Source organism: Cynocephalus volans, chromosome 17, assembly GCF_027409185.1.
Source record: "Cynocephalus volans isolate mCynVol1 chromosome 17, mCynVol1.pri, whole genome shotgun sequence".
In the NCBI taxonomy this organism is placed as follows: Eukaryota; Metazoa; Chordata; class Mammalia; order Dermoptera; family Cynocephalidae; genus Cynocephalus; species Cynocephalus volans.
The window spans coordinates 3,405,228-3,430,677 of NC_084476.1; the positions used below are offsets into that span (position 1 = coordinate 3,405,228).

A 25,450-nucleotide genomic window follows, 5' to 3' on the forward strand; every position below is an offset into this window, starting at 1 on the left:
TCTCTGCAGACCAGGGGCTGCTGGCTACCTCCTTGTGGCCAGAACTTTCCACAGACTCTGCAGTTCTGAGCCTCTCCCAAGGCCAGGAGGGAAGGGGTCTGGGAAGAGCTGGAGAATGAGGGATGGAAGCCCACAGGGGCCTCTGCAGAGCCAGGACTTGGCTTGGGCTGCCAGCCTTGCCCTCTGCCCAGAGGGACAGCCAATGTGGCTCCTGGAGCACCCTCCACCTTCCATCACCCCAGCCGCGAGGCACTGGGGGCTACGCCGACAGAGGCAAGGTGGGCAGTCACCCTGAAACCCTGCTCACTGAGGGCTTGGAATAGCAGGAGACAGGAGCCAGCTTAGCCATGCACACTCTGTTGTTGACAATTGCACCTGCTCAGTGCCCAGGCCCTTACCACTAACAGAGAGACCGTGACACCTGGATCCACGGCTTTCAGGGCAGAGCGGAGGCGGTGGGAGGAGGGGGTGGCAGACGTTCCTTGCTTATCCAGCCTGACACTAGGTACACTGATAAGAGTCCACATTGCAGGGGCTGAGATCATCATGAGCCCAAATCCCTGCACCAGAGATGGCAGGGCACAGCCACAAAAGCAGCACAGGCCCACAGGGGGGCCTGAGTCCACACTTGCTTCTACCTGCTGAGCCAGTGACAAGGCATTACACCCCAAATGGGGAGGAAGCCGTCACAGACAGGGAAGGCGTGCCGTGGGCATGCGTGTTTGCGGGCGAGCCTGCGAGGAAGCTGGGGGCAGCCTGCCACACGCCAGCCCTGGCCCAGCTCGCACACAGCAGCTCCGGCACACGGCAGGCGGCTGGAAACATCGGTGGGTGCAAAGACCCCACAAGGCAAGAGGTGACTCAGCCTCCAGGCTAGCAGTTTCCAAGAACTGTTTTTTCCTCAGTAGGAGGCCTTCTTCCAAAGTGACCCTCAGTGGAAGCTCCCAAAGGCAAGGAAAACAAGTGGGACACTCGGGCTGACACAGGGCTGGGGGCCCAGACACCCGCCTGCTGCCTCCCAGGCCTGAAGCTCTGCCATTTTTCAATCTATGTCAGAGGAATGGGACTAACTAGACTAGACCAGGGTTTCTCAGCTGCAGTGCTGTTGACTTTTGGGGACAGATCATTCTTTGAGGTGGGGGCTGTCGTGTGCACTGTACCGTTCAGTGGCATCCCTGGCTTCTGCCCACTGATGACAGTAGCACCCCACACACACACGGTCATGCAAGAACCGGCCCTAGTTAAGAACACTGGGCTGGGGCGTCCACTGTGCCCTGGTGGGCCAGATCTTGGGGCGGGGGGAGTGCGGGAGTCTCGGAGCACCTGAGAAAGGATCAGCTCCACCTGCAGATGTGCAGACAGCCCAGCGAGGGACAGGTTTGCTCAGGGCCCTGGTGTGTTCCTATTTGGGGTCTTTGGGCATATATCGAGGGCTAGATGAGGGGTGGACTTGACTTTGCTCACAGTTAAGCCCAAACAGATACCCAAGGCTCATTAGGCAGATGACACCTTGTCCATTTTCAAATGCATGAAGTATGAGAATCCATTTCCCCAATAAAAATTGCTTCAAACCTTGGTTTTCCTTCCACCCTCTCCTTCCAAGTCTAACTGGATTGCTCATGTCGTGAATGAATTTTAATTAGACAGACAGGATAAGAGCATTCTCCATAAACACTTTAATGCAGACACCTTCTCAGCTCGCAGAAGCAGCTTCACGCAATTAGTCATGTATGGAGCTGGCAAAGGCTTTTGCTATGCGACAGGAATTTGTAAAGTAAACATGCATAGAACTCACATCATCAGCATTTCAGCAAAATGATCACCCTTATAAAACTCACTAGGCATTTTGCTGGTGAAAGCATGCTTCAAGAAGAAACCTAACCCTCCTGAGGCCCCCAACCATTGGGAGATCTCTCCAGCGGCTCCTGAGCTTGGAATATCCTGATTCCTAGGAAATGGAAGTCAGGGCTTCCATTTCCACTTGGGGAAGAGGATGGGGAGCTTGGTGAAGAATTAGCGATCTAGGTTTGAGTCCTGACTGCAGCATCGATTTTAGTGTGACTTGGGGCAAGTCACTGAAAACTGAGGTCTTGGTTTTCTATCCTCCACGCCCCATGCCAGACGTGCATAAAGCATTGCAGACCACAGAGATGAGGGGCAGGGCAGCTTATCAGTGTGCTTAGACACATGCCTCAAGCTAAACTAGTTGTTTTATATATGTATATTTGTATTTATATAAATAAACTTATATTTGTATATATATATATGTATTTCCCTCACATTAAGTTAAAATCACTTTGAAGGAGAGAATCACCATTAGCTTTTTTGTGGACAGGAAGTCTGGACCTTTACAGTGCTGCAGCATCGCTGGTCTCAGAAAGAAGAGAGCCTGTCTGCAGACGCTCCTAGGGGCATACGCTCTACCGATAAATGTGCCGCCACGCCTGGGGGGCAGCGTAACTCCAGGTCAAATTGCAAATTTGCTCCAGATAAAATTGCAGCAGGGGGCCTGTGTTCTGGATGTTGCTCTGGAGCTCGGAGCCCTGTGTGTGGGTTCCAGGCACTCTCCGTCCTGACAGACGGCCACCATCATGCCATCTGCCTGGTCACAGGAGACTGGAGATCATCCCCTGCTCCTAATCAGCCCCTCCTGACTCTGGCTGGCCACAACCTCACCTGCTCAGGCCCACTGTCCCAGGACCCAATGTCCCCGCACACATGACTGGGAGGACCAGGCTACTCCAGTTTGGGCTGAGGAGGTTTAACCACAGATGAATTCCCTACGACCTGCTAAGCCATGCCCCGGAGCCCCAACCCTCCAGGAGGACTGGAGCTGCGTGACTCTCTCTCACCTTGACTCCTCGAGGACCTGGGTAGCCAATTGGACCTTGGGGGCCAGGTGGACCCTGAAATGAAAGGGTAAAGACCATCAGCTCCATTTCAGGTGGGAGGTGCCTGGTTAACTCCAGTTAACTCCTGGTCCTTCCAGCACACACCAGAGGTTAGTTTCCACCAGCAGACACCCCCCTTGCTGTGAGCACAGCAAACATTCTGGTTGGACCTTCCAAAGAAGTTCCCGCAGGGGACATGAGAGGCATTTGTGCACAGCCCATGCTAAAGATGGAGACAGAAGGTTTGCCCCTAATGGGCAAGAACACCTGAGATCAACCAAGCTGCGGGGTCCCGCCCCAGCAGTCCAGAAATGACAATGGGTTGGGAGAGCAGTGACATGGTGGAAGGCCAGCTTCAGTGCTCTGGGAGGACACAGTGGCCATTGAAGAAGTCCCCAGCCCAGGGGCCATGGAATAAAATAGAGCTTCTGGCTGGGGGAAGGGAGCCAGGACTGGTTGTCCAGGGAACGGATGTCCTTCCACAGCCAAAAGGCCCTGTCAATGCTGGTCCAAAGGCACCGGGTGGTGTCAGCCCCACCTCCCACTCAGGAGGCCTGAGCCGAGAGGGGGGTCTCCTCACATGCCCTCTCAGGCTGGGTGCACCTCCTCTGCACGGGGCTGCAGCTCTGTGAGGGCAGGTGCAATAACCTGAGTGTGGGGTGAGGTCCCACTGACCCAGACAAGAGGATTGGGAGGGATGGGAGGGATCCTCGCTGGCAGGGATAGGAGGACCTGGCTTCCCAGGGGGAAAGGTCCCTGTCCCCTCCCCCCACCCCCGGCTGGGTCTCCTCGGCAGAGACACCTGGGAGGGCTGGAGCCATTCCGGCTCATTCCTCTCCCAGCTGGGGTGTCCCAGAGCAGAGACTGCACCCAGAGACCTGGGCCCATCGTGTCCAAGATGCTGAGGGGACGGTGCGGCGAGTACTCACCTGACCTCCTTTCTCTCCTGGGGGGCCTTCTTTGCCTGGGTGCCCCTGTCACAAAAGAGGAGGCCGTCATTAGTCAGCAGCCACCTCGGAAGGAGCCTCCCCCAGGCTTCCCCTCCTTCTGCGGCACTCGGAAGACACAGCAGCCACGGCCGAGATCCCATCTCCCTCCCTCCCCAGGGAAACGGAGAAGCCGGGCGGCCGGCGGGCAGCGCAGCACAGCGCGGTCACTCCCAGCCAGTGGCCTGAGCTACTCATTCAGTCCCTGAACCTCGGCTGCTTCACCTGCAAAATGGCAATAATAAGCGGGGCCCTGGCCACGTCAGAGCCAACCACGGAGGGGAACATGCTCCACGACCCACAAGCACGCCGACAGCTGCACCCAGGCTGCCACTAGGTTCAATGCCTTTGAGCTCACGATAAGGGAGCTGAGTGCAGATGATAAAAGCAGCCAGATCAATGTTCACCGCCTGGAAGTCCAGATCCAACCACAAGGACTCCGGTGGAAAGAGGCCATGCAATGTGGCGTGGAGGCTGGCAGGTGGGCCTGACTCCACTCCTGGGGACATCTGCCTGCTGTGTGACTGTGGGCAAGTCACTTGCCCTCTCTGGGCCTCCACTTCCCCGTGTAGAAACTGAGAGGTTGGGCTAGATGCCCTTCCAGCCTGACTGTTCTAAAGGTCCAGGACTCTATCCCTAGACACGGCAGCGTTCCGCAGACCCAGGTCTCATCTCTTCAATAAATGATTTATGTGTGCCCTTTTCAATTTTTATTAGTTGTACAATTAGATTTGATGTCTTTGCAGATAGCCTATCATGATCACAAAGCAAGTCTGACCGAGGGTGGAAAAGTTGCTCTGTGAGGAAGCCCACGGTGGGTAGGACCATGCCTGCTGCCCCTGCCACATTTTGGCCACCCAACCGCCTTCCAGAAAGAGGCTCACGGTGCCAGCACCTCACGATGGCAGGGCTGGACCCACACAGTGCCAAGGGCAGGGGTCCTGCTGCATCGTGGCCAGGAGGTGTTCTTGGTGGGCTTTTATGGCAGTTTCCTTCAACCATAGATGTTTTTCTGTGAAGGAACTGGGGGGTGGGAGTCTGTGGGTGGTCAAGTGCCAGGCTCCAGAGTGACGCACACTGGGGCAGACCCCACGTCCCGGTCCCTCAGGGAAGCTGGCTGTCCTCTCCACGTGTTCATTTCCTCCACATGTTGGAGATGATGATACACCTGCACCACACAGCTGCTGCGGGGACCGAAGGCACTTAGGATAGCCTGACGCAGCATGTGGCCAAGAAACGTCACTGGTCATCATGATGACTGTCATCTGTACGGAGGCCAGGTTTCTTTAAATACATTTTAAGTTGCATTTATAGAATGAGAGAAAGTGTGTCAGGAGGGAGGATATCAAATGCTTATCTAAAATGTTTGAATAAAAAAAATAAAAAGGAAATACAACAAAAAGATGAGTGACTGGTTTTTCTACAGTGGATCTTGCTCTTTATTTCTACTGTTTTCACGTTCCCAGTATTCTGTAATGAGCACTACTTTTATAATGGAAAAATAACAAAGTTGAAGTTATTTGTATTTAATATTTTTCTGGTTAAAAAAGTGATATATTTTCATTGTGGACAATTCAGCAGGTAGAAAAGGAAATTAAAATCCTTCCTACCCTCGCCGCTCAGGGCCACGAGGCCAGCCTTGTGACGCAGCCCTTCCAACCCCTCTCCTCCGCATGTGCGCTTACAAAACGGCCGCGGCGTAATACCTCCTTAATGTAATATTGGATCGGAGTATTTTCTCATGTCGTTGAATATTCATTGAAGTCTGATTTTTACTGGCTCCATAATATTCCATCAAACCATAATTCATTGAACCATTTTCCTATTCTATTCTATTCTATAAGAATTACTTAGCAATTTATTTCAGGTATTGAGTCTGATTTGAAACACCTCACACTTCCTGATGGGTTTCAGATCAATCTTTCTTCAAGACCAAAGCCAAACCAATACAAGAAAGAGAAAAAAGAACCCTCTTTAAGGTGTATCAACAGTGTGCTGCCTTTGGAAAGAAGAATATTTTCAAATCTTTTTTTTCCCTTCCAAATTCAAATATGACGGCCAGATCCATTTCTCAGACCTTCCGATGTCCCCCCTTCCCACCTTTCTTTTCAGCATCTTCAGTGGAGTTCACGCAGTGTGAACAGGCTCCACTATGCATTCGCATGTTATAGTTTAAATGTCGGCTGGGAAGAGAAATGGAGCACCTCGGAGGGACAGCCTGTGGCCCAGGCCCGGAGTATCTCAAACGCCCCTCTTTCCCCACAGAATATGAGAGAAAAGTGGGGACTCCTCAGGGACCCTAACTCATTGGAGGTTTCAATGTGGGAAGAGGGACTCCCAGGTAGAAGGGGTCAGGTCAGCTGAAGGCTCAGCCCAGCCCACACCCAGGCAGGGTCTGCTCCCTGCAGGGCCACAGCCTGGTCATTCACATACTGCAGCAAATGGATAGGAAAAAAACGGCTCCCAGTACAGAGATCAGCCTGCTATCAGTGGGTCACAACGTGCAGACGAGATCGGGGTGGTTTTCATTTGTCGTCATTTTATTTATTTTCCTAATTTTCTATAACGAGCTATATTATTTTTGTAATTAGGAAACGCAATTAAATGTAAATGTAAATTAAAGGATACAAATGACATACTGGAAAAGATTAGTCACTTGGCATCCAAACTCCCATGTGGCGAGGAGACCGCAAGTCTCCAAAGTGTGCCACGTGGGGATGAGGGTGGTTATAGTCTGCTCATGCAGGTCAGGAAAGGGCAATTGTGATCTGTGATTCACTGGACCAAGTGATTCTCACCCACTTGTATGGAAGCAGTCATCAAATAATTGTCAGCATATTTAACTTCCTTGTTTAGTTTTTAGTGGCATTATTAAAACCATAAAATACACTGTGTCTTAACTAATTTAGCTAATCTTGTTTTCTGAAATAAGCTCTCTTTCAGCACCAACTGAATACTCTAAAAAAAAAAAGGCAGGAACTTAGAGAGGGAGGTGCGTGCAGATAAATTCCCACATGTGTACACACACATGCACACACATCCATGCACAGATACATACCCACACTCATGCATACATACATGCATGCAGATACATGGCCACACATACACGTACACATGAATGCACAGATACATCTGTCCACATGCATACACAGATACATGCCCATACATGTGCCCACACAATGCTCACATGCATGCAGATACATGCCTACACACGTACCCACACACATGCACACATGCATGCAGATACATGCCCACTCATGCCCACACACATGCATGCAGATATAAGCCCACACACATGCACGCACAGACACATACCCACATGTGTCCACATGCATGCACAGATACATGCCCACATGCATGCACATACATGCATACAGATACATGCCCACACACATGCATGCACAGATACATGCCCACACACATGCATGCAGATACAAGTCCACACACATGCACACACATGCATGTACAAATACATGCCCACACAAGCACACACACACACATGTATGCACAGATACATGTCCACGTGCATGCACACACATGCATGCACAGATATGTGCCCATACACGTCCCCACATGCATGCACACACACACACGTGGAGAGTTTTCTACTTCCCCACGCCTCCCCCTCACACAGCTTGGCCACAGATTGGATCTGTCACTAGCTTGCTATTTCCAGGCAGTATCTAATTTGGCTCTGCAGCTGTGTGCTCACACATTGCAAATGCACTCGTTCACCCTCCCTTCTCATTGCGCAAACACTAAAAATACACACGTGGATGCACCCTGCCCCTTCACCGGTGACAAACATGATGGCTTGGCACCCAGCCCAGCCCTTAACGCTGAAAACGCAGAGTTGGGTGCCGGTAATTAGATAGCACACACTAATAAATAACTAACGTGCCCACTCGTGCAATCACCAACCTTTGATTGACACACATGATGAAAAGCATGTCCAAAACTCAGTAATTACTGAGCAATCAAGCTCAAGACCGAACGGGTCTTCATCAGTGAGTTGGAAGAGAATAAATGACAGCCAGCAACGTCCCAGGAGCCTGGGCTCACAGGCCCCAACCTTGGAGCTGGAGATGGGGTGGGGTGGGGGTGCTACTCACCGGGGGTCCATCAGCTCCGGGCATTCCTGGGAGGCCTGGTTTTCCCAAGGGACCCTAGAACAGACCAGAGGCTCCATGAGCAAATGCCCTCAGGCGACCTCTTCTCCAGGCTTCCCAACTTCTCTGTGTGCCCCAAGATTACTTTTCCACATTTCTATCCAAAGAGCATTTGTTGAGAAGGATGCTCAGAGGCGCTCTTCTTGCTGTTTCGAGCACCTTCAGGTTCTGCTACATGAACAAAGTCCCCCCGCCCCCACGCGCTGGCCCCCTTCGCCCTCCCGTCCGCTGCTCAGATGGCGGTCCTCACAGGCGGCAGCATCAGCACCCCTGCGGCCCCTGCAGCACTGTGCCTTCCTCACTTCCCCAGGGCCAGGCCCGCGGGGTCTGCAGGGCCAGGGGAGAAGCCCCAGCATGGGAACCACACTCTCAGCACAGCACACGGGCAAAGGCGCTTCACTACCCTGACACAGCAGCTCGCCAACATCTGTCCTAAGTAGCCCTCCAGGGGATACTGGGGCACTCAGAACCAGACCTGAGAGGTCATCTTGCTGGTTAACTCAACCAAGATGAGTTGAGTTACCTGAAATGTCTAACACCTGGCTTAAGCCCCAAGCTCTGCAGGGTGAGAGCCCCCAGCACTCTCCCAGCATCCAGGACAGAGCAGGTGCCAAACTTAGCAAAACCAAACAGAACTAAATAAAAATAAACAACAAAACAAAATACCCAGTTAAATATGAATTTCAGATAAACAACAAATAGTTCAAATTTAACTGGATATCCTGTATTTTTTTTTTTTTTCTTACTGAATCTGGCAGCCCTACACATAGCTAGAGAACGAATAAATGAGTGAATGAATGGATTTACAAATCAATGAGAGAGACAAATCCAAGATCCTCCCCAGAGCTTATCTGCTGGGGACGCGAGCTCTGGTGCACTGGGGGAGCACACTGCAAGCTGGCAAAGACCAGCGGCCCCCCAGGCCTGGACCAGGAGATGCACCTGCAGGCAGGCGGCCTCCCCACACACAGCTCAAGCCCACCTACCTTTTCTCCTGGAGGACCGATTGCACCCTGGGGGCCTGGAAGACCCTAGGAGGAGGAAACAGCCAGGCAGGAAAGGTGAGGGACTGAATTGACTAAGAAACCCTCCCTGCCATCTACCCATCTCCCCACTGACCATCTCCCTCATCCAGGCACCAACCCGGGTTCTAGTCCCCACCAGGCAACATGAGGGGATGCAACTTTGAGGGGAGAGCCTCCGTGCTGCTCATTCCCAGGGCGCTGGACTGAGACCCACACCTCCCTTGGCCTGATGCCCACGGGCCACCTTCCCTGGGCTCACTTACCTGAGCACCTGGATTACCCTGCTGTCCTGGGGGGCCAGGCTCTCCCTGGGGACCCTGTAGGAAGCAAAAGCAAAAGCACTTAAAGGGGCTCTGGGAAACGTATCCCCTTCCCTGGGGTCTCAGGCTCCCCTGCATCTCAGCCTTCCATCCTTTCAATCTGCACCAGGGCAAGGTGCCCAGGAAGAGCTGGACAGGAAAAGGCAGGTGGGTCCCACTGCAGACAGCAGACCCAGGACCTGGCCTCTCCCTGTCTGTTGACATTGGCTCTGACACACTGAGCTCTACCTATTTATGCAAATACAGCTAGACATCCATCCAGGAAGGAACGTGTGAAAGGAACTCACCAGAAGATCTTTTATCTGGTAGAAAACTCCCAAATTACCCTGTTATGCTAAAGTCTCCCAGTGCCCTTGAAACAGACACGGGTGGCCCTGAGACTCAGCTCTTGGTGGGCATTTTTCACATTACATGTTCGTCACCAGCTCCTCGTACACAGTGAGAAAGTGATTTCCCTCCACCCATGCACTGACTTGCTCTGGCTTTGGATAGAAAAATATCGACTCCAGGTTTCAGCACGAGTGGCTCTGCCACCGGGGTGGGTCTGCACCCTTCCCTTCACACCCCAACTGACATGGGCCACAGCAGACCACCCAGCTGGCAAGGCGTGTACCCAGGGTGGGCACCCTGAAGCCAGGCTATGGGACCCCCGACACTTACTACATTTCCTTTCGGGCCTGTTTGGCCGTCCATACCCGTTACACCCTGCATGAGATTTCAAAAAGAAAGAAACATACACTAAATGCATAAGAATTAACGATGCTCAAAAGGAAAATCCCACCCGACACAACTCAGACACTTGCCCTGCGATATATCAGAGGACAGACAGCACATTCTTTGGGGAAGGGGAAGACTTGATCCTAAATTCCTTCCCCGAGGTGCCCACTGATCGGCCCCTAGTAACCCTCAGCTGAGGGTTAACCAGGCTGCCAGGCCCCGCATCCTCTGGAAAATCAGGTCAGCAGGGCTGAGGAGGGTGAGGGGCAGGCCCAGCCCTGGGGAATCTGCCCACCGGGTCAGAGGCCCCCTGGAACCAGGGGCTTCTGCCTCCTTCCACAACTTTCACAGAAGCTGCTGGAGGTTCTTTGAAGCAGGGAGGAAACGTGACATCCTGAGTTGCTGTGCACGGGAAGGGGGACAGACAATATGTGGGGGGACAGTTGCACAGCCAGCCAGCCTCGGACTCCACCCGCACACCATGTGCAGGAGCCGTGCGCACTGAAGACCGGCTGACACCTCACGCCGGCAGCAGGCCGGTGTGCAGAGCGCTCAGCAACGACGTGCCACCCCAGTGCTGGAGTGGGCCGCTGGCTGGGTTCTCAAGGGCTATGGTTGGCACAGACATGCAAAATGGTGACAGGACTTACGGGAGGTCCAGGAGGGCCCGGAGGCCCCTTCGGCCCAAGCAGACCACGTGGCCCCTGCAGGAGGAGAGAGCAAGGGAAGTTTACACGCAGCCAAGACTCCCAGATGTCCTCTCCGGTCCCCAGGCACATCTGTGCCCCACCTGGCCTGACTCCTTCCAGGGCCCCCATGACTCGGTGACTCTGGTCTGTCTGCGTGTCTCCCAGGGAGCGTGACTGAGACTCTCTCTTGCCCTGCTCCGTCTCCCCCTCGCCACCCAAGCTCTCCATCTCGGTGCTGGGAACCAGGGGTGGGAGCCTAGAATTGACAGGGGCCCAGACAGGGCACTGCAGGGCAACCTCAGGGAAAGAGGGCCTTTCAAGTCGGCCGGCGCCTGTGACACTCATCCAGGGCAGGCGAGCACAAAAGTTCTCCAGGAGAAAGGCCACACAATCACATTCCGCCCCACAGAGTGCTTTTGTCCCACTCTCATTACTGGCTCCCTCTCAGATCCCTCTCTGCAATGACACGCGATGGTATTTTGGCATCAGAGAGTCCAGGGGTGTAGGGAGGTGGGAGTCAGGTGGAACTAGGTCTGGGATGGCACCTCACGCTGAATGCAGAGAGGCAGCCTAGAGCTCAGATGTGCCCTGGGACGGCTCACCAGAGTGGAGGGGTGGGTGTGCAGGGCCACTGTCTGCCTGGGGCACACTCACACCCACCCTGCCACTGGTGGTTACTTATCGAGCCTTCACCCCAGGCACGTGGATTTCAAGTACCCTTAATTTTGATAGAACCTTTTCAGATTCCGTAGAAGAGAAACGCTTCCCGTGTTCATTGCCTCCTAAATGTCTCCTTCTTTATTTTAATACCGAGTCACATAAATGTTTTTTAGAAGTTAATAACCGAGAAGGTACTGCTTAGACATGTCGTAAGGAGAGTGCGGGGCTGATGTATCCTCCCGAGTGGGTAATCGGACGTGGACGATATAATTTAGTCCCAATGAATCTGCAAATGCCAGCCCCTGACCTCCTGTGCACTGCATTTGCAACACTTCTCATCAATTAGCATCGCCAGATGTGCACATCACGCTGACTCGGATAGCGAAGAAAAGGGTTGTTTGAAAAGCAACAGTAAAGGAAAAGTAATTAACATGCTTTTATAGCCAAGGAAATTTGCTTTGGGCCTAAATACAAGGGCACTGCAAAAAGTTTGTGGAAAGATTCATATTATCTTTCAATTCTATTATTCCACCAACTTTTTGAAGTCCCCTTATGGAAGTCACCTTAAGGAAAAGAGCTTGTCTCTGCCCAGGGCTCCGCTTCTGGAAGTGCAGCCGTCAGAACTGCTGCTGCAAACTGGCTGATTCAGGACCTGAGACTGCTCCATGCCCACCATGTTACCCCCGATTCCTGCATGTGGCCTCTGGACACCTGCCATGACTGTCCCTGGATGGCCACCACCACTGCCCCTAGACGGCCACCACTGCCCCTGGACAGCCACCACCGCTGCCCCTGCACAGCCACCACCGCTGCCCCTGGACGCCCACCACCACTGCCCCTGGATGCCCACCACCACTGCCCCTGCACAGCCACCACCGCTGCCCCTGCACAGCTACCACCCTCAAGGGCCTGAGCTTCCTCCTACAGGGAAGGCTCAGACTCACTCCTCGGAGCTGCCCAGCCCACCTCCCCACATGATCGCTCCTCTCTTTCCTGGGGAAATGCCCGCATTTGTCTGTCTCAAGGCCGAGTCTTCTCTACTGTATGCTCTAAGTCTATCCTGCTCCTGCTCCAGAGGCAGCCTCCACATGGAGCTGTCGCCATGCTGACGAGGCCCAGAGTCCCACCCAGTCAGTGCACTTACGGGTTCTCCAGGCAGCCCCCTGGGCCCGACTTCTCCGTCGTCACCCTGTGGAGGAGAAAAGAGGCAGGATTTTAGGGATGAGATGTGAAGCCTGGATGCCCAGAGACAACTTTCCCTTCAGCCCTGTGGGAGGAGTCTCTGGCCTGGGGCTGCTTCAGCATATGCCAGAGTCACTAGGCTCTGGACCAGCCGGAAAAGCCCAGAATGTGCTCACTCCCAGGCAGCTGCAGGTGCAGAGATGCTGCAGCGGAAAGGTGAGGCCAGAGGCTCCGAGATGCCCACGCAGAAGCTCACGAGCCACAGCTCGAGAGAGGTGAAAGCTGGGCAAAAAAATCACTTGATTCTAAGGATTTGGTTACCTTGTGACAGAAACTGGGGTTGGGTGGGGCATCAGAGGAGACTCACAAGAGCCCCTGGGCTAAGCCTTAAGGTCCCAAAGAGTTGGGGGCAGACCAAGAAGGGCATTTTCCTCCTGGCATCCCTGGTTAAACTGGGTCACGTCAAGGGGGCTGCTTGCAGCACGCTGCTCCTCCTTGTCCACACACCACAGCTTCCTCCTGCACACCCACACACACGCAAGCACCATGCACACACACATCCATGCACATGCACATACCTGCAAGCACACATGCGTGCACACACACACAGCCATGCACGTGCACACATGCACACACCCATACCCACACATGTGCACACACACACATACCTGCAAGCACTCATGCATGCACATACACACGTGTGCACATGCACAACCATGCATGTGCACACACAAGCACACACCCATGTCCACACACATGCATACACACAAATGCACACATACCCAGGCACACACCTGTAAGCACACACACATATGCACATATGCAAGTATGCATGCACACACATGCACAGAACCACGTGTGCACACACACATCCATACACATGCACACATGCAAGCATGCATACATGCACACACATGCGTGCATACACACAGTTCCTCTGAACCAAGAAGCATAGATGTAGAAGGATCCCTCCCCCTTTCCTCATCTTACAGGGGCCTATGCTGAGGCCCAGACAGGAGAACCTGCCCTGGCAAAGTCACTCTGAAAGCTGGCGAGAACAGAAATGCACGAGAGCCTGCTCCTCTTTCTCATTTCCCAGGGCTTCTTAAGCCTTTTCCCTAAAATGTCCCCAATATCTGAAAAGGTGCCCGAGTGGGTGTGTGGGGGGAGTTCAGAGGCCCACAGTCATATGTAGCCTACACCACAACATGGCCATGCTCAGGTCTGAAGTTATCAGCCCCACAAAGACACACCTGACCACCGCAGGTGCACAAGCCCCAGGCTGAGCAGGCTGGCTCCAGCCTGTGCTCCCAAAGTGGGAGGGTAGATCCCTACCTTACTCTGTCCCTATGGTCACAGTGACTTGGCCCCTCTCTACCCAGGGCCAAAGACAGTTATCTCCTGTACTCCCTCTACCCTACCCTTCTCCCCCAAAACCCGTTGCCCACCACCCTGTGTGCCTCCCTCTGACACCTCACTCGGATGAATAAGCAGAGACACCGCTGAGCCCACTAAACTCTCTGGCATCCTTCCCATCATGGGATCTTGGGTACCTGCCTCCTGCAGTGACAGGCGCTCTTTCTAAGACCTGTGACAGGTGAAAGCCACTCCTGAACTCTGTCCATCAGCAGGAACAACAGAATAAATGCAAGGCAAAAGCCTGTGATTCACTTCTGTCTCCAGCACCCTGCAGTCCGCCTCTCAACCCCCGGCCACTTTGCCACTCAGAATGCTCCTCTTCCTTTCCCGGCCCCTGCACATACAGGCAACCAAATCCCACCACCAATGACATTTCACCTGCCGTTTTCCTGCCCAAACTCACTGAGGAGCAGGGCGGGCAGGTGGAGCTGGAGATACAGCGGGATACGTACCCTTTCTCCGTCTTCTCCTGGAGGTCCTGGCGGGCCAGAGGGACCGGGGTCACCCTAGGAAGTCAAGCAGGGTCAGCATCAGCACTCCTGAGAAGGTCGTGCATGACTTATTGAAGTCTCTCTTTTGTTTCTCTCTAATTTTGATGCTGAGAATCCTAAGTCCTCTGAAGACTCTCCCAACGTGAAAGAAGATTCTTTTGGAGATCGTGTGTGCTGAGCAGCTGGGCGAACAGCTGGCTGCAGAGATTCACGCAAGTCTCACCTCGATGGCCAGAAGGCAGGAGGGCTGCCAGATGAACCACCCGGCGGGGCTGGGTGGGGGCCACAGACATGCAGGCACCCCCAGGACACTGAGTGGAGTCCAAGCTACCCTCAGCCTGAGTTCTCTGCATGAGGCAGGTGCACGTCTGCAGCCTGCACTCGCCACAGGAAGAGCTCCCGCCCGGGAGTGTGAGCTCCGTGAGTCGGGGCTGGTCCAGCTGGTGCCTCCTGCAGCTTCAGGCCTTGCATGCAGTCAGTGCTCAAAACGTGCTTTTCAGTCACTCAAACAGGCTGTTTCTAAACCAGGGACTGCCTTTAGACCTGTGTGTTCCAGTTTTCGTGCGGTTGTTGGAGAACACAGACACAGCAGCTTTGCATAAACTGCAACCACCACCCTCAGTGCATCATGGAGTTCAACAGATGATTCTTACCAACAAATTCAACAAGCATGTGTGTGTGTGCACGTATACACATGCACATGCGTGTCTGAATTGCTAAAATGTAAAAGAGGCATCCTCCAATTCAATGCAAACAGGCAGAGGATAAAATATCCGACAAGCTACAAAAAGCCATCCCACCGAGTTCACCCTGAACAGCATGAGGAAACCAGGGCAGGTGGCCAGGTGTCCTTACCCCCATCCCTTCTTATCAGGAACAGCCACTGGAAATTGTCCCCAACCTCCTGGAACCACTACTTTAATAGTGCAAAGTATTCTAGGCAGCTCCCAAAATGGTAGCTGTTTGGATTTCTGAAGACGTGAAAGGCCTCATTAAACAGAAAGTGGATTTCTAAAAGAACTCATTCCTGCCCCCTTTACGCCCCTTCAGTGAGTGGGCCCGTGTGGCTCATTCCTTATAAGCTGCAGATAAGAAATCCAATTTCTCTGGGCTGACTTTTCATCAACAAAGACAGTGTCTTGGGGTTCTTGTCCAGGCACTGATCCCATGAGGCTTGCTTAGTGACTACTTTGGAATCAAGGGGACTCATCCCACATAAGAACTCTAAGGGTATCTGGAAGGACCGCCCGAGGAATACCTCTGCTGCACAAAATCCTTCCAGCCTCTTACAAAGGACATACTTACTCTGTGGCCCTTCTCACCCGGCAGCCCAGCCAGGCCATCGAAACCGCGGTCACCCTGCAAGCAGGACAGAAAGGCTGCTTCAGACACCACCCCACACACGTGGATGCAGCGATGACCACCCTTCCTTGGGGCACACTTCATGCAGCATCTATGTACCCTGGACTCCAGGAACCTTGGTGGCCACCGGCCAGCCCCCTCACCACAGTCCACAGCCTCGAGTCTATAATCCCAGCCTCTTCTCCCACAAACACCAACAAAGACTGTGAGGGGAAGCAGCTTTGTTCCTGGGTCACAGACCATGGGCCTCAGGTCCTCAGATGCAGGGCATGTGCCCTCGGTCTCCCCGCCCTGCTCAACGCTACATCCTCTGGCCGGGGGCTGCCGGCACGCAGCAGGCTCGCACCGCCGACACCGGCCGGCCCACAGCATCCCGGCTTCCCGGCATCCTGGCCCGCCTGCCTTCTGCACCTCCCGGGCCCAGGAACAGTGCCCTGCCCCATGCGTGCTGCAGACCAGCCAGGTGATGTCAAGGGTAGGATATTTCAGGTTTTCAGTGATTTTGTTGTTGAAAGAAAACCAGAATCTGTTGAGACAGATTCAGTAAGACTGTATTCTCCTTTCATCAGCCCAGCTCACCGGAGGCCAGAGTGTCTCATTAGCTCAGGGCTCACGGGAAACACTTCAGCGTTCACCCACACCAGTTAGCATCCCTGGAGGCCCCTGGTGACCCAGTCTCCACCCCTTCCATGTAACGGCTGCTGTCACCCTGAGGGCTCCTCGTTGGAGAAAGTCAGTGCCTCCCTGGCACCTCCCATGGCCTTGGACAAACCCTGCCAGGAGCTGAGAAGGAGGGTGAGCCAAGAATGGGGGAGAAGCTTCAGACCACAGGCAGGGCAGAAGGGCGGACTCACTGAACCCCAGCAGTGGGGAGGGTGCGGGGCTCCCACAGGCACCGGTGGGTGCACACCTGCAGCAGGTCTCGTCCACACACAGACGTGCCCTCCTGCATTCACCCACACGCCCCAGCAGCCCCAGGAGCACAGACGTGCCAAGCCTGGACAAGAAAGCTTCTGCCCCCATCTGCCCCACACGTGTGACTTAGACACCAGCACATTCACAAATAGGTTCCTAGCTGGGATGCCACCCCCACCCCTGTGCACCACCCACCTGAAAGAGCAAACATCCCCCTTGAGAAGCCAACCCCAACTGCCATACTCGGTCCTGAGCCCACCCACTAGGCCCTGCCTTCCTGTCGACATGCCAGAGTGACTGGTCCAAACACTTGTTACCTATCACATCCGTCATCTGACCAACATGGTGGCCGCATTGCCATGACAACAGGAGTGATGTGACCAGAGAACTGGGCACCAGGAGGGTGTGAGTGGCGCCTACCTTGGGGCCAGTCTGTCCGGGCATTCCTCGTGCTCCATCACTCCCAGCCCGACCCTGGAACAGAAGAGGCAGACTGTCAGCACACAAGAGCAGGTGGGTCGCCGAGACCTGGAGTGTGTAGAGTTCCACAGAGGCCACACCTGCCACGGGCCACTCCCCAGGTGGTCGGCTGGTCAGAGGACCTCAATAGGGAGTCCTGGTGCCTCTGCATGCCTGACACCAGAGCACTGAGAACACCCAACCCCTGGGTATGAAGAAAATGGTGCAACGTGCAGATGAGTCTGTGCCAGGGCAGGAATCTTCCAGGGAGCCCTGTCCACCTGCGGGCTGCTGGTATTCAACTCGGGTGAGAGAGCGCGCTGGCATCAACACACGGTTCCTCTTCATGACTCGGATGTCAAGTTAAAGACCCGAGACTCACAAGGGAGGGAAAGAAGGCACCTGGTTAGTCCATCTGACTAAGGGAGAAACTGAGGCCCAGAGGGGGAAGTGTCTGAGGCCACACAGCTCTCTGGAAGCAGGGTCTGTGCTCCAAGCAGTTCACTGTGTCCCTGCTGGACACTCTCAGCAAAGGAACAGTCAAGGTCAAGCCCACTGTGCCCACCTGATTAACCATGGGGCTGAAGGGCAGGGCCTGGACCTTCCAGGGTCCACTATGAAGGCCCATGATCACCATAGAAGGGCCCTGCAAAGGGACAGGGACTCACCAGCCTTTATTAAATGCAGCCAAACGTCCACTCGCTAACAAGGGACACCAGCCAGCCGAGGATAAAGGGCTGGCCCGGCTAAAAAGCTGCCTCCTTTCCATTTTCCACGTGCACCTCCTCCAATGAAGCCGTCGCCCGCCAACTCACCACCAAGCAGAGAGACCATCTGGACAGAGGCGGCTTTTGTCTCAAAGTACAGCACAGTCAGCGAAGGACAGCAGAGAGGAAAGAGGAGAGGGGTCCAAGAGACCACGAGGAGACGGACTTTGCTCCCCCAGGGCAGAGGAGGCCGGAGCCACTAGGGGTGAAAGGTCATCTCAGAAAAGGCCTGAGCAACACAGCTCCAGGGCAAAATGTCCCCGCCCTGCCCCAAAGTGGAGGGGCTGATCGGGAGCCTCCCCTAAGATTTCCAAACATTTATAGAAGTCAAGGGAAATGTGTCAGAAACGTTCTCAGGATATCAGAGCATGATGCTGCCCTGCAAACTGTCCAGACACTTCTGCAGCCCACCAGGACTCGCCCCTCGCAGGTTGCCCAGCAATGCCCTGAAGAGGCCATCAGAGCCTCAGGAGCTGCCACCTGCGTGCACACCCCCACCCCCACCCCTGCCACCAGTGCTCCCCTGCAGCTGGTCTCTGGGGCACACTCGATCCCTTAAAATGCACGCTCATTCAAGGCCCTGGCACAAGTGCACTCCGCGACTAGTCACATTACAAACCACGTCAGCTACCCTGTCTCTTTCCAAGTTTCTACCTTGCCCTAACTGGGAAAATATTTCTAGTGAAACTTGACAATAAGTGTTCAGAGATATATGTGAAAACCTTTAATGAAATAAAACTCTTTCCAGAATTGGATCCAAGATAAGTAACCTGATTGTCTACCAAGGATCACAGAATTCCAGAGTTGGGGACCTTTTGGGAACCATCAAGGCCACTCTGCCCTGGGCCTGGGTCTCCTCCACAGATCTTCGAGGACAATGTGACACGAGGATGAGCATGACCACATGTTTTTTGGGCATCTTCGCTCACTAACTACAATTCACTCCCTGAAACAGGAGGACCCACGGCCACTAGGAATTACTTATTCATGCTCGGTGTGTCTGGAAACTACAGTGGCAGGTGAAACGGCAGCTTAAGCAGATGCACGCCCGGAAGAGGCTCACTCCTAAGCAAACACAACAACAAATACTTCCTCTCATTCGCTGGAAACATCCACTGGTTGAAAAGGTCTCTTTGGCAAGCATGATGCGGGTTAATCAGGAGTCCCGGGCTTGCCTGGATGGCGTTTATAAACGCACGCCCTCTTGCAGCAGCCATGGTCACGTGTAGACAAACGACATTCCAAACAGAAAATCCAGGTGGCCAGGAACACAAGCAAGGTGCAGGAGCCTGAGCAGGTGCCTGGCCACTTTCCCCAAATGAAATGAGGCCACCCCAAAGATGTAAGGCCCACTGACGATTTTGTCTCCTCAACACCTGCTGCCAGAGGGCCCGGGAAATGGTCTTAATTAAAAGTGACTCAACTAAGTAAAGGTGCTCAGGACAGAGGCAGGATGGTGAGCTGTCCCTGCCCCAGGACACAGAGCGCCCTCCTCAGCAGCTGGCTCACAGGCTGGGAGGAGGACGTGCCCTTCAGATGCAGTGAGCAGCCTGACTTCAGCACCGCAAGGCGTTGGGAAGGCGGGGGCAGCCCCTGCACTGCAGATTTGGGCCCATCGGTGACAGAGCTCAAGTCACTAAGACTGAGCCACAAGCACCAGACACTCACCCGTCTTCCAGGCTTCCCTGCCGGACCAGGTGGGCCCTGCACACCTCGGGGTCCCTGCCAGGAATCAGAGGATGGAGGGTCAGTGGCGTGTAGGTCTTTTTTGGAGGAGCCGAGTCCCCATGGTCGTCCGTACCCCCAGTCCCAGCTGCCAGCACGTGGGCATCTCAGGGATGGGGCACAGATGTGCTTCCCCTTGTGAGGGCCAGGGACAGAGAGCACAGCCCGCTTGCTCCTGCTGCAGAGTCTGGGTTATTTCTGTTCCACTTTTAGTGTTGCATATACTGACAATAAGTCCCACTAATGTCCTTGAAGAAATGAATAATTTGGGTATGCTATTCTAGGGGCCACCACCAACAAACAGGGGACACCCTCTGAAGAGCAAAGGGGAGGCGCCCACGTACCTGAGGCCCCATGTCACCTGGCTCGCCCTTCAGACCTCCGCTCCCAGGGGGACCCTAGGGAGACAAGTTCTGCATTAGTGTGTGCTCAGATGGGGGGCCGGGAACAGATAAGGCTATTGGGGGGCAGAGGCAGTGTGAAAAGCACATGTGGATCCGCCCCAGGGCAGGGCTGCTTCTCACGGCCAGCACACAGGATTCCACGTAGCACCCGGCTGGCCCACCATGAACAGACCCAAGGGAAGAGCAATAACTTTGCAGAGGCAGGAAACTGCAGTTGTTTGAATCTCTCCCTAGTTTTGAATGAAATTCTGGATGGAGGAACTCGCAAAAGACATGAAGTTCCTGGAGACATTTCTCTCCCCAAGATGAACTTGACCCATGGCTTAGGGCAATGTGTGCATATCCCTGTGCAGGAAGCCCTGGGGACACCTGTCTGTGTCCAGAAAGCCTTCAAGGAAAGAACCCCCAGAGGCAGGAGGCCAGCCCCGAGCCAGCCCATGTGGAGAGGACTGAACCCAGACCCACCGTCATACAGCAAAGCCCACCAGAGGGCCCACGGCACTTAAATCCCCCATCTCCTCAACGCACGCTCTCTGGAGACCCCAGCTCCAGCCCCTGTGCCCGGCACCTTGTGGGTCCTGCGTGTCCCTGGACACATGCCACACTCATTGTGTGCAGCCGGGACCCCAGGCGAGGGCTAAGCTGGGCTCCTTGGGTTGAGCTGGGCAAGGCTGGAGTCATCTCTGACTCTGGAACAGGACTGTAGAGAACGATGGAGGCCCCCAAAAGACAGGAGCTTGGACACTTGCTCACAAGGCCAAGTCCCAGGCCGTGCGAGTTGGGGGCTCCTGCCTCATGGACATTCCCAGCCCCCTGCCTGGCAGGCTCAGCTGCTGAGGTGTTCCCTATACTAAGGGGCGGTGACAAGAGCAGAAAGCGTGTTCTTTGCAGGGCTGAGGGGGGCCTCCCCACCCCTCCCCCATGCCACTCCAGGATCCTCCCCACGCAGGATGGAGGTGGGGGCTGCTTCCCAGGAGTTGCTGACATCAGCTCTCCAGCTGGACTCGCCCAAACAACCTCCAGGGAATCGCTCAGCCCCCGCTTTGAGGGGTTGCAGCAGCACCAAGGTGCTGTGTGTCCACACTGGGCACCCCTCTGGGAAAAGCCACGCTAGGCCAGAGGCCACCCACCCCCTCTGCCATGGACAAGGACCGTGGGCCAGCCCTGAGGCAGCGCCTGGCTTCAGACCTGCCACCACTTACCATGGGGCCGGGTCTCCCAGTAAGACCCATTGGGCCAGCTGGTCCCCTCAACGCCAACTGCAAAGGAAAACAAGACATGCTAGGAAATGGCCAAGGGTGGCCGTGACCTGGTTTGCAGGCTCCTGACCCGAGAGACGTGGTCAGGAGAGAAGGAACCAGCTGAACAGGGGAAGGACTGGAGCCCACAGAGCAGAGGGTCAGAGGGGCCCCAGGAACCCACTGACTTTGCTCCTCCAGGGTCTGCAACAACTGCGAGTGAAACAAAAGAGGCGGGGGTGGAAGCTGGGTCCCAGGGCCAGTGCTCACCTCCTCCTTTGCGGACGGGCCCTCCAGCCACCCCGCAACTCCAACCCCCACGGAGAGGACCCGGCTCTCAGCCCTCCAGCCCTCTGTGGGTGGGGTGTAGGTGAGCTCACATTGACTCACAAAATACTTTACTTCCCATGGAAGGCACTTCAAGCACCCCAGCCACTGGGGAGGTATCTGGGGAAAGTGGAGAACACACACGGCCCTGGGCCCTTTGTCACTCCTGGCCCCAGGTGCAGAGCAGGTTCAAGGCCCCACGTGCAGAGCAGGATCAAGGCCCCACATGCGGAGTAGGTTCAAGGCCCCACGTGCGGAGCAGGTTCAAGGCCCCACGTGCGGAGCAGGTTCAAGGCCCCACGTGCGGAGCAGGTTCAAGGCCCCACGTGCAGAGCAGGATCAAGGCCCCACGTGCAGAGCAGGTTCAAGGCCCCACATGCGGAGCAGGTTCAAGGCCCCACGTGCGGAGCAGGTTCAACCTGCTTTCTCAGAGCCACTTCTGCTCCCATTCCTGACTCTGTTTCCCCAGCATGATGGCATGGTCATCTTGGAAGGTTTTTAGCATTAGAAAATCTTCCTATAAGCCCATGACCCACTTGGCTTCAATTAAAATACACGGATCTAAAAGGCCAGCAGGCAGGCCCGAGTCAGTGAATCTAGTCACAGGTCATGGGTTTGTTACGCGCTGTGCTGCATCATTCGGGCAATTTGCTCCATAGCAACAGCTCAGTCCTCAAGCCGTCCTGTAATTATCCACGCTCTGTCATTAACATCCACTGGGGGCGGCACTGGGAGCCGCATAAATACAGGGCAAACGAGGAATTACGTGGCAGCTTCCTTGTGTGCACCGCACGTGGCAGCTTCCTTGTGTACACCGCGAAGGCCCACCCACGCCTGCCCGTGGAGTGGCGAGCGCTCGTATCACGGTCCCCGGCAGTCTGCAGCCGTGGCTCAGACCGGCTAATCCAAAATAGGAGGCAGACGCTGCTCTGCGGACCCCACTCCTTGGGACCCCTAGCTGAGAGTGAGGGACGCTGGGCCCTGCGGCTGTCTCCCAGAGCTGCCTGTTCCACCTGGCCCAGCCTGGGGGCCAAGGCAGCCCCCTGAGGCTCCTTTCCCCATTCCTGGATCCCAGCGGGGATGAGCGTCAAAGTCAGCGAGCGGAGGGAAGGGGGCCCATCGGGTCAGAAGTACCACGGGGGCTCAGAGGCCCTCACAGAGTTAGAACCTGGGCCCTCCGAATAGACAAGGACCCCCTGAGAAACCTCCCCAATGTTCTCTGTGCTCATGGGGGCCTCAGTAGACACTGAGGACTGGCCACCCCTGCGGCTCCCAACTCCCCGGAGGGCAGAGGTGTCTCTCCTCCCAGCTGGGCGTGGAGCCAAGTCGCTCAGTCATTTCAACCCTTGGGCTGGGCTCTGCCCCCATCAGCCCCCCCCTAGGGCCCAGGCACTACTCACCCTGGCCTGCTGGAGGATGGCCTGGGCTTGGGACTCCTGGGCAGAGACCATCGGGCCTTTGGAGCCTGCATCACCACCGCCTCCGAACCGAAACTGCCAGGTGTAAGATGGGGGTCACCCCAGTGTACAGAAGTGGTGCCCATACTGCATCCAGGCCAAGGAGGGGCCCACAGGCCTCTTAGGAGACAGCAGACCCTCGGAGGGTATAGTCTGGCATCTTCTCACTCCAAACCCGCCCTGCACACACTGCTCTGCTCTGCCCACACGGAGCTGCTCCGCCCCACCTATAAGTTCAGCCCTGGGGACACCTGGAGACCCTCCCTGTGTCTAGGAAGCCTCACCCTGAGACCCCACAGCCTCCAGTTATTGCAAAGAAAAGCCAAGGGCCAAGTGAAAAGGGCTGTGTGGGGAGGCCTAGAAAGACGTCCTGGTCCCACGCTGAGGACCCACCAGCACCCAGCTCCTGGCGTCAGGTGGGCCTGCAGCACCAGGCCACAGAAAGCACACTTTGGCCAGGAGACAAACGTGCAAGACCAGCACTGCACAGACGGTCCTCACCCTCCTGGGCCTGGGGTCCCTCTGAAGGGGACGGGCCCCTCTCCTCTGCAGACCATAAGGTCGTGGGAAGGTCAGGTTAAAAGAGGGCAGGTGGAGGATAATGGAGGCCGATGCCTGCAGGGTATCATTCAGAAAGAGGGACTCTGCCCCCTCTGGATCAGCCAACCCTCACCAACGTCCAGGGAGAAGGGGACACCTCAACCCCTGGTCCACTCTGCCTCATCAGTGGGACCCCAGGGGGAGCTGAGCATACGTCTGGGAACATCTGTCATGAGCAGGGCAGCTGTCTGCAGAGAGCTCGAGCCCACCCTGCCTGTAAAATACACCTTGGGGCTAAGATGGAGATGGGGTCTCTACCCAGGGCCCAGGAGAAAAGCCCGAGAACCCAGCGCCACATTCCTGAGCATCTGCCCTCGCAGGCGGATCTGTGTGAATGTCCCCTCCTTCTCCATCATGAGGGCACAATGTGCTCGGCTGAGGGCAGGGAGGGTGGTTATGAGCAAGGTGGGCAACCCGGGCCATGCCTGGACCACACCCAGACCATGCCAGGCCGTGCCTTGCCTGCTCCCATGGCCTGCAGAAGAGCCTCTGCCTCCTTAAGGGCGCCTCTCTGGGGTCCCCGTGCTGGCTCTCCAGGGGTTAAACAGGAGCCAAGGGGGTCATGAACCCCTTCCCTTGATAGTCCCCCGTAGTCCCACCACAGAGCCCCCAGAGCCGCAGCCGCGAGCACCCACTGCTGGGGGAACCACTGGGCCCCGGGAGCCGCTGTCTGAGCCTCTGCAGCGTCCCCATCTGGATGAGAGATCAGAGGGGCTCCTCCACTTGTCACAGACAAAAGTGGTTCACACAAAAAACAAGGGCCTGGGCTTCATTGTGACATCAGTGGTAAAAAGGACCACAAACCCAGAAGGTCGGGAATAAGACCCCTATGGCTACAAAGGACAACACACACCCCGGAGGTAGCTTCCAAGGCTGTCCCCTGCCAACAAGCGCCGGCTGGTTCTTTGGGGAGCTGGGGCTCCAGCCCGCATCGCAGGGAGTGGAGAAACACCACCCACACTAAGGTGCTTCCTAATCAGGGCCACCCTGGGAGGTGGTGTTCCTGGCTTCTCTTCCCCCACCGATGGGTGAGCCCGATGGGGAGGCCGACCTCAGGATGGTATCTCACCACCCTGCTGACCTCCCCTGCATTCTGGCTTGCACCATCTCCCAGGACGCAGGCAACTCCCTGGGAAAGAGCTGGCTCGGGTCGGGTTAGTCTGTGGCTGAGGAGACCATTCCGCTTGGAGGAGAGCCCCTGTCATTGGAGCCCTGAGCCCACCTGCCCAGCCACCCATCCCCATAGATAAGCATACTCACAGGCAGCATGAGCATGGTCCCCGGAGGGCCGGGCAGGCCGTCAGCCCCAGGAAGGCCTGGGCGTCCAGGGGGACCCTGTGGACAGAGAGAGCTGGGTCAGAGGGCGATCAGGGAAGGGGCTGGGCTGCAGCAAGAAGGAGGGTGTGGGAAGACATGCCCAAGGGGAAACATGCTGGACAAGCTCAGAATGATGCAAGACCCCACAGCAGGGAAGGTTCCAGAAACCCCAGCCTAGCAAGGAGGGGTACGGCTATGGGAGAGGGTCATGAAAGGCTAGGGCAAGAGGCAGGAGGACAGAGAGAGGTCTAAGCTGGATCTTGAGGAATTCAGAGAGAGGAAAGGCAGGAGACTGCAGCCAGGCAGACAGAGGCAGAGACAGCCAGCCCG

General features: G+C 55.4%; 1 protein-coding gene across 2 annotated transcripts in view; it reads right to left on the bottom strand.

The window, feature by feature from the left end:
- Nucleotides 1–25,450, bottom strand: part of COL5A1 (collagen type V alpha 1 chain) — a 170,783-nt gene that overhangs the window by 55,541 nt on the left and 89,792 nt on the right. For both annotated transcript variants that reach the window (XM_063082334.1, XM_063082333.1), the window contains exons 12-27: nucleotides 25,064–25,138; nucleotides 23,147–23,239; nucleotides 21,384–21,440; nucleotides 20,122–20,175; nucleotides 19,721–19,774; nucleotides 17,247–17,300; nucleotides 15,855–15,908; nucleotides 14,511–14,564; nucleotides 12,602–12,646; nucleotides 10,759–10,812; nucleotides 10,052–10,096; nucleotides 9,335–9,388; nucleotides 9,033–9,077; nucleotides 7,990–8,043; nucleotides 3,821–3,865; nucleotides 2,853–2,906 (exon numbers count right to left, since the gene is read on the bottom strand). In XM_063082334.1, coding sequence (XP_062938404.1) covers nucleotides 2,853–2,906; nucleotides 3,821–3,865; nucleotides 7,990–8,043; nucleotides 9,033–9,077; nucleotides 9,335–9,388; nucleotides 10,052–10,096; nucleotides 10,759–10,812; nucleotides 12,602–12,646; nucleotides 14,511–14,564; nucleotides 15,855–15,908; nucleotides 17,247–17,300; nucleotides 19,721–19,774; nucleotides 20,122–20,175; nucleotides 21,384–21,440; nucleotides 23,147–23,239; nucleotides 25,064–25,138 — 891 coding nt within the window. The remainder of the gene's footprint in view (nucleotides 1–2,852; nucleotides 2,907–3,820; nucleotides 3,866–7,989; nucleotides 8,044–9,032; nucleotides 9,078–9,334; nucleotides 9,389–10,051; nucleotides 10,097–10,758; nucleotides 10,813–12,601; nucleotides 12,647–14,510; nucleotides 14,565–15,854; nucleotides 15,909–17,246; nucleotides 17,301–19,720; nucleotides 19,775–20,121; nucleotides 20,176–21,383; nucleotides 21,441–23,146; nucleotides 23,240–25,063; nucleotides 25,139–25,450) is intronic.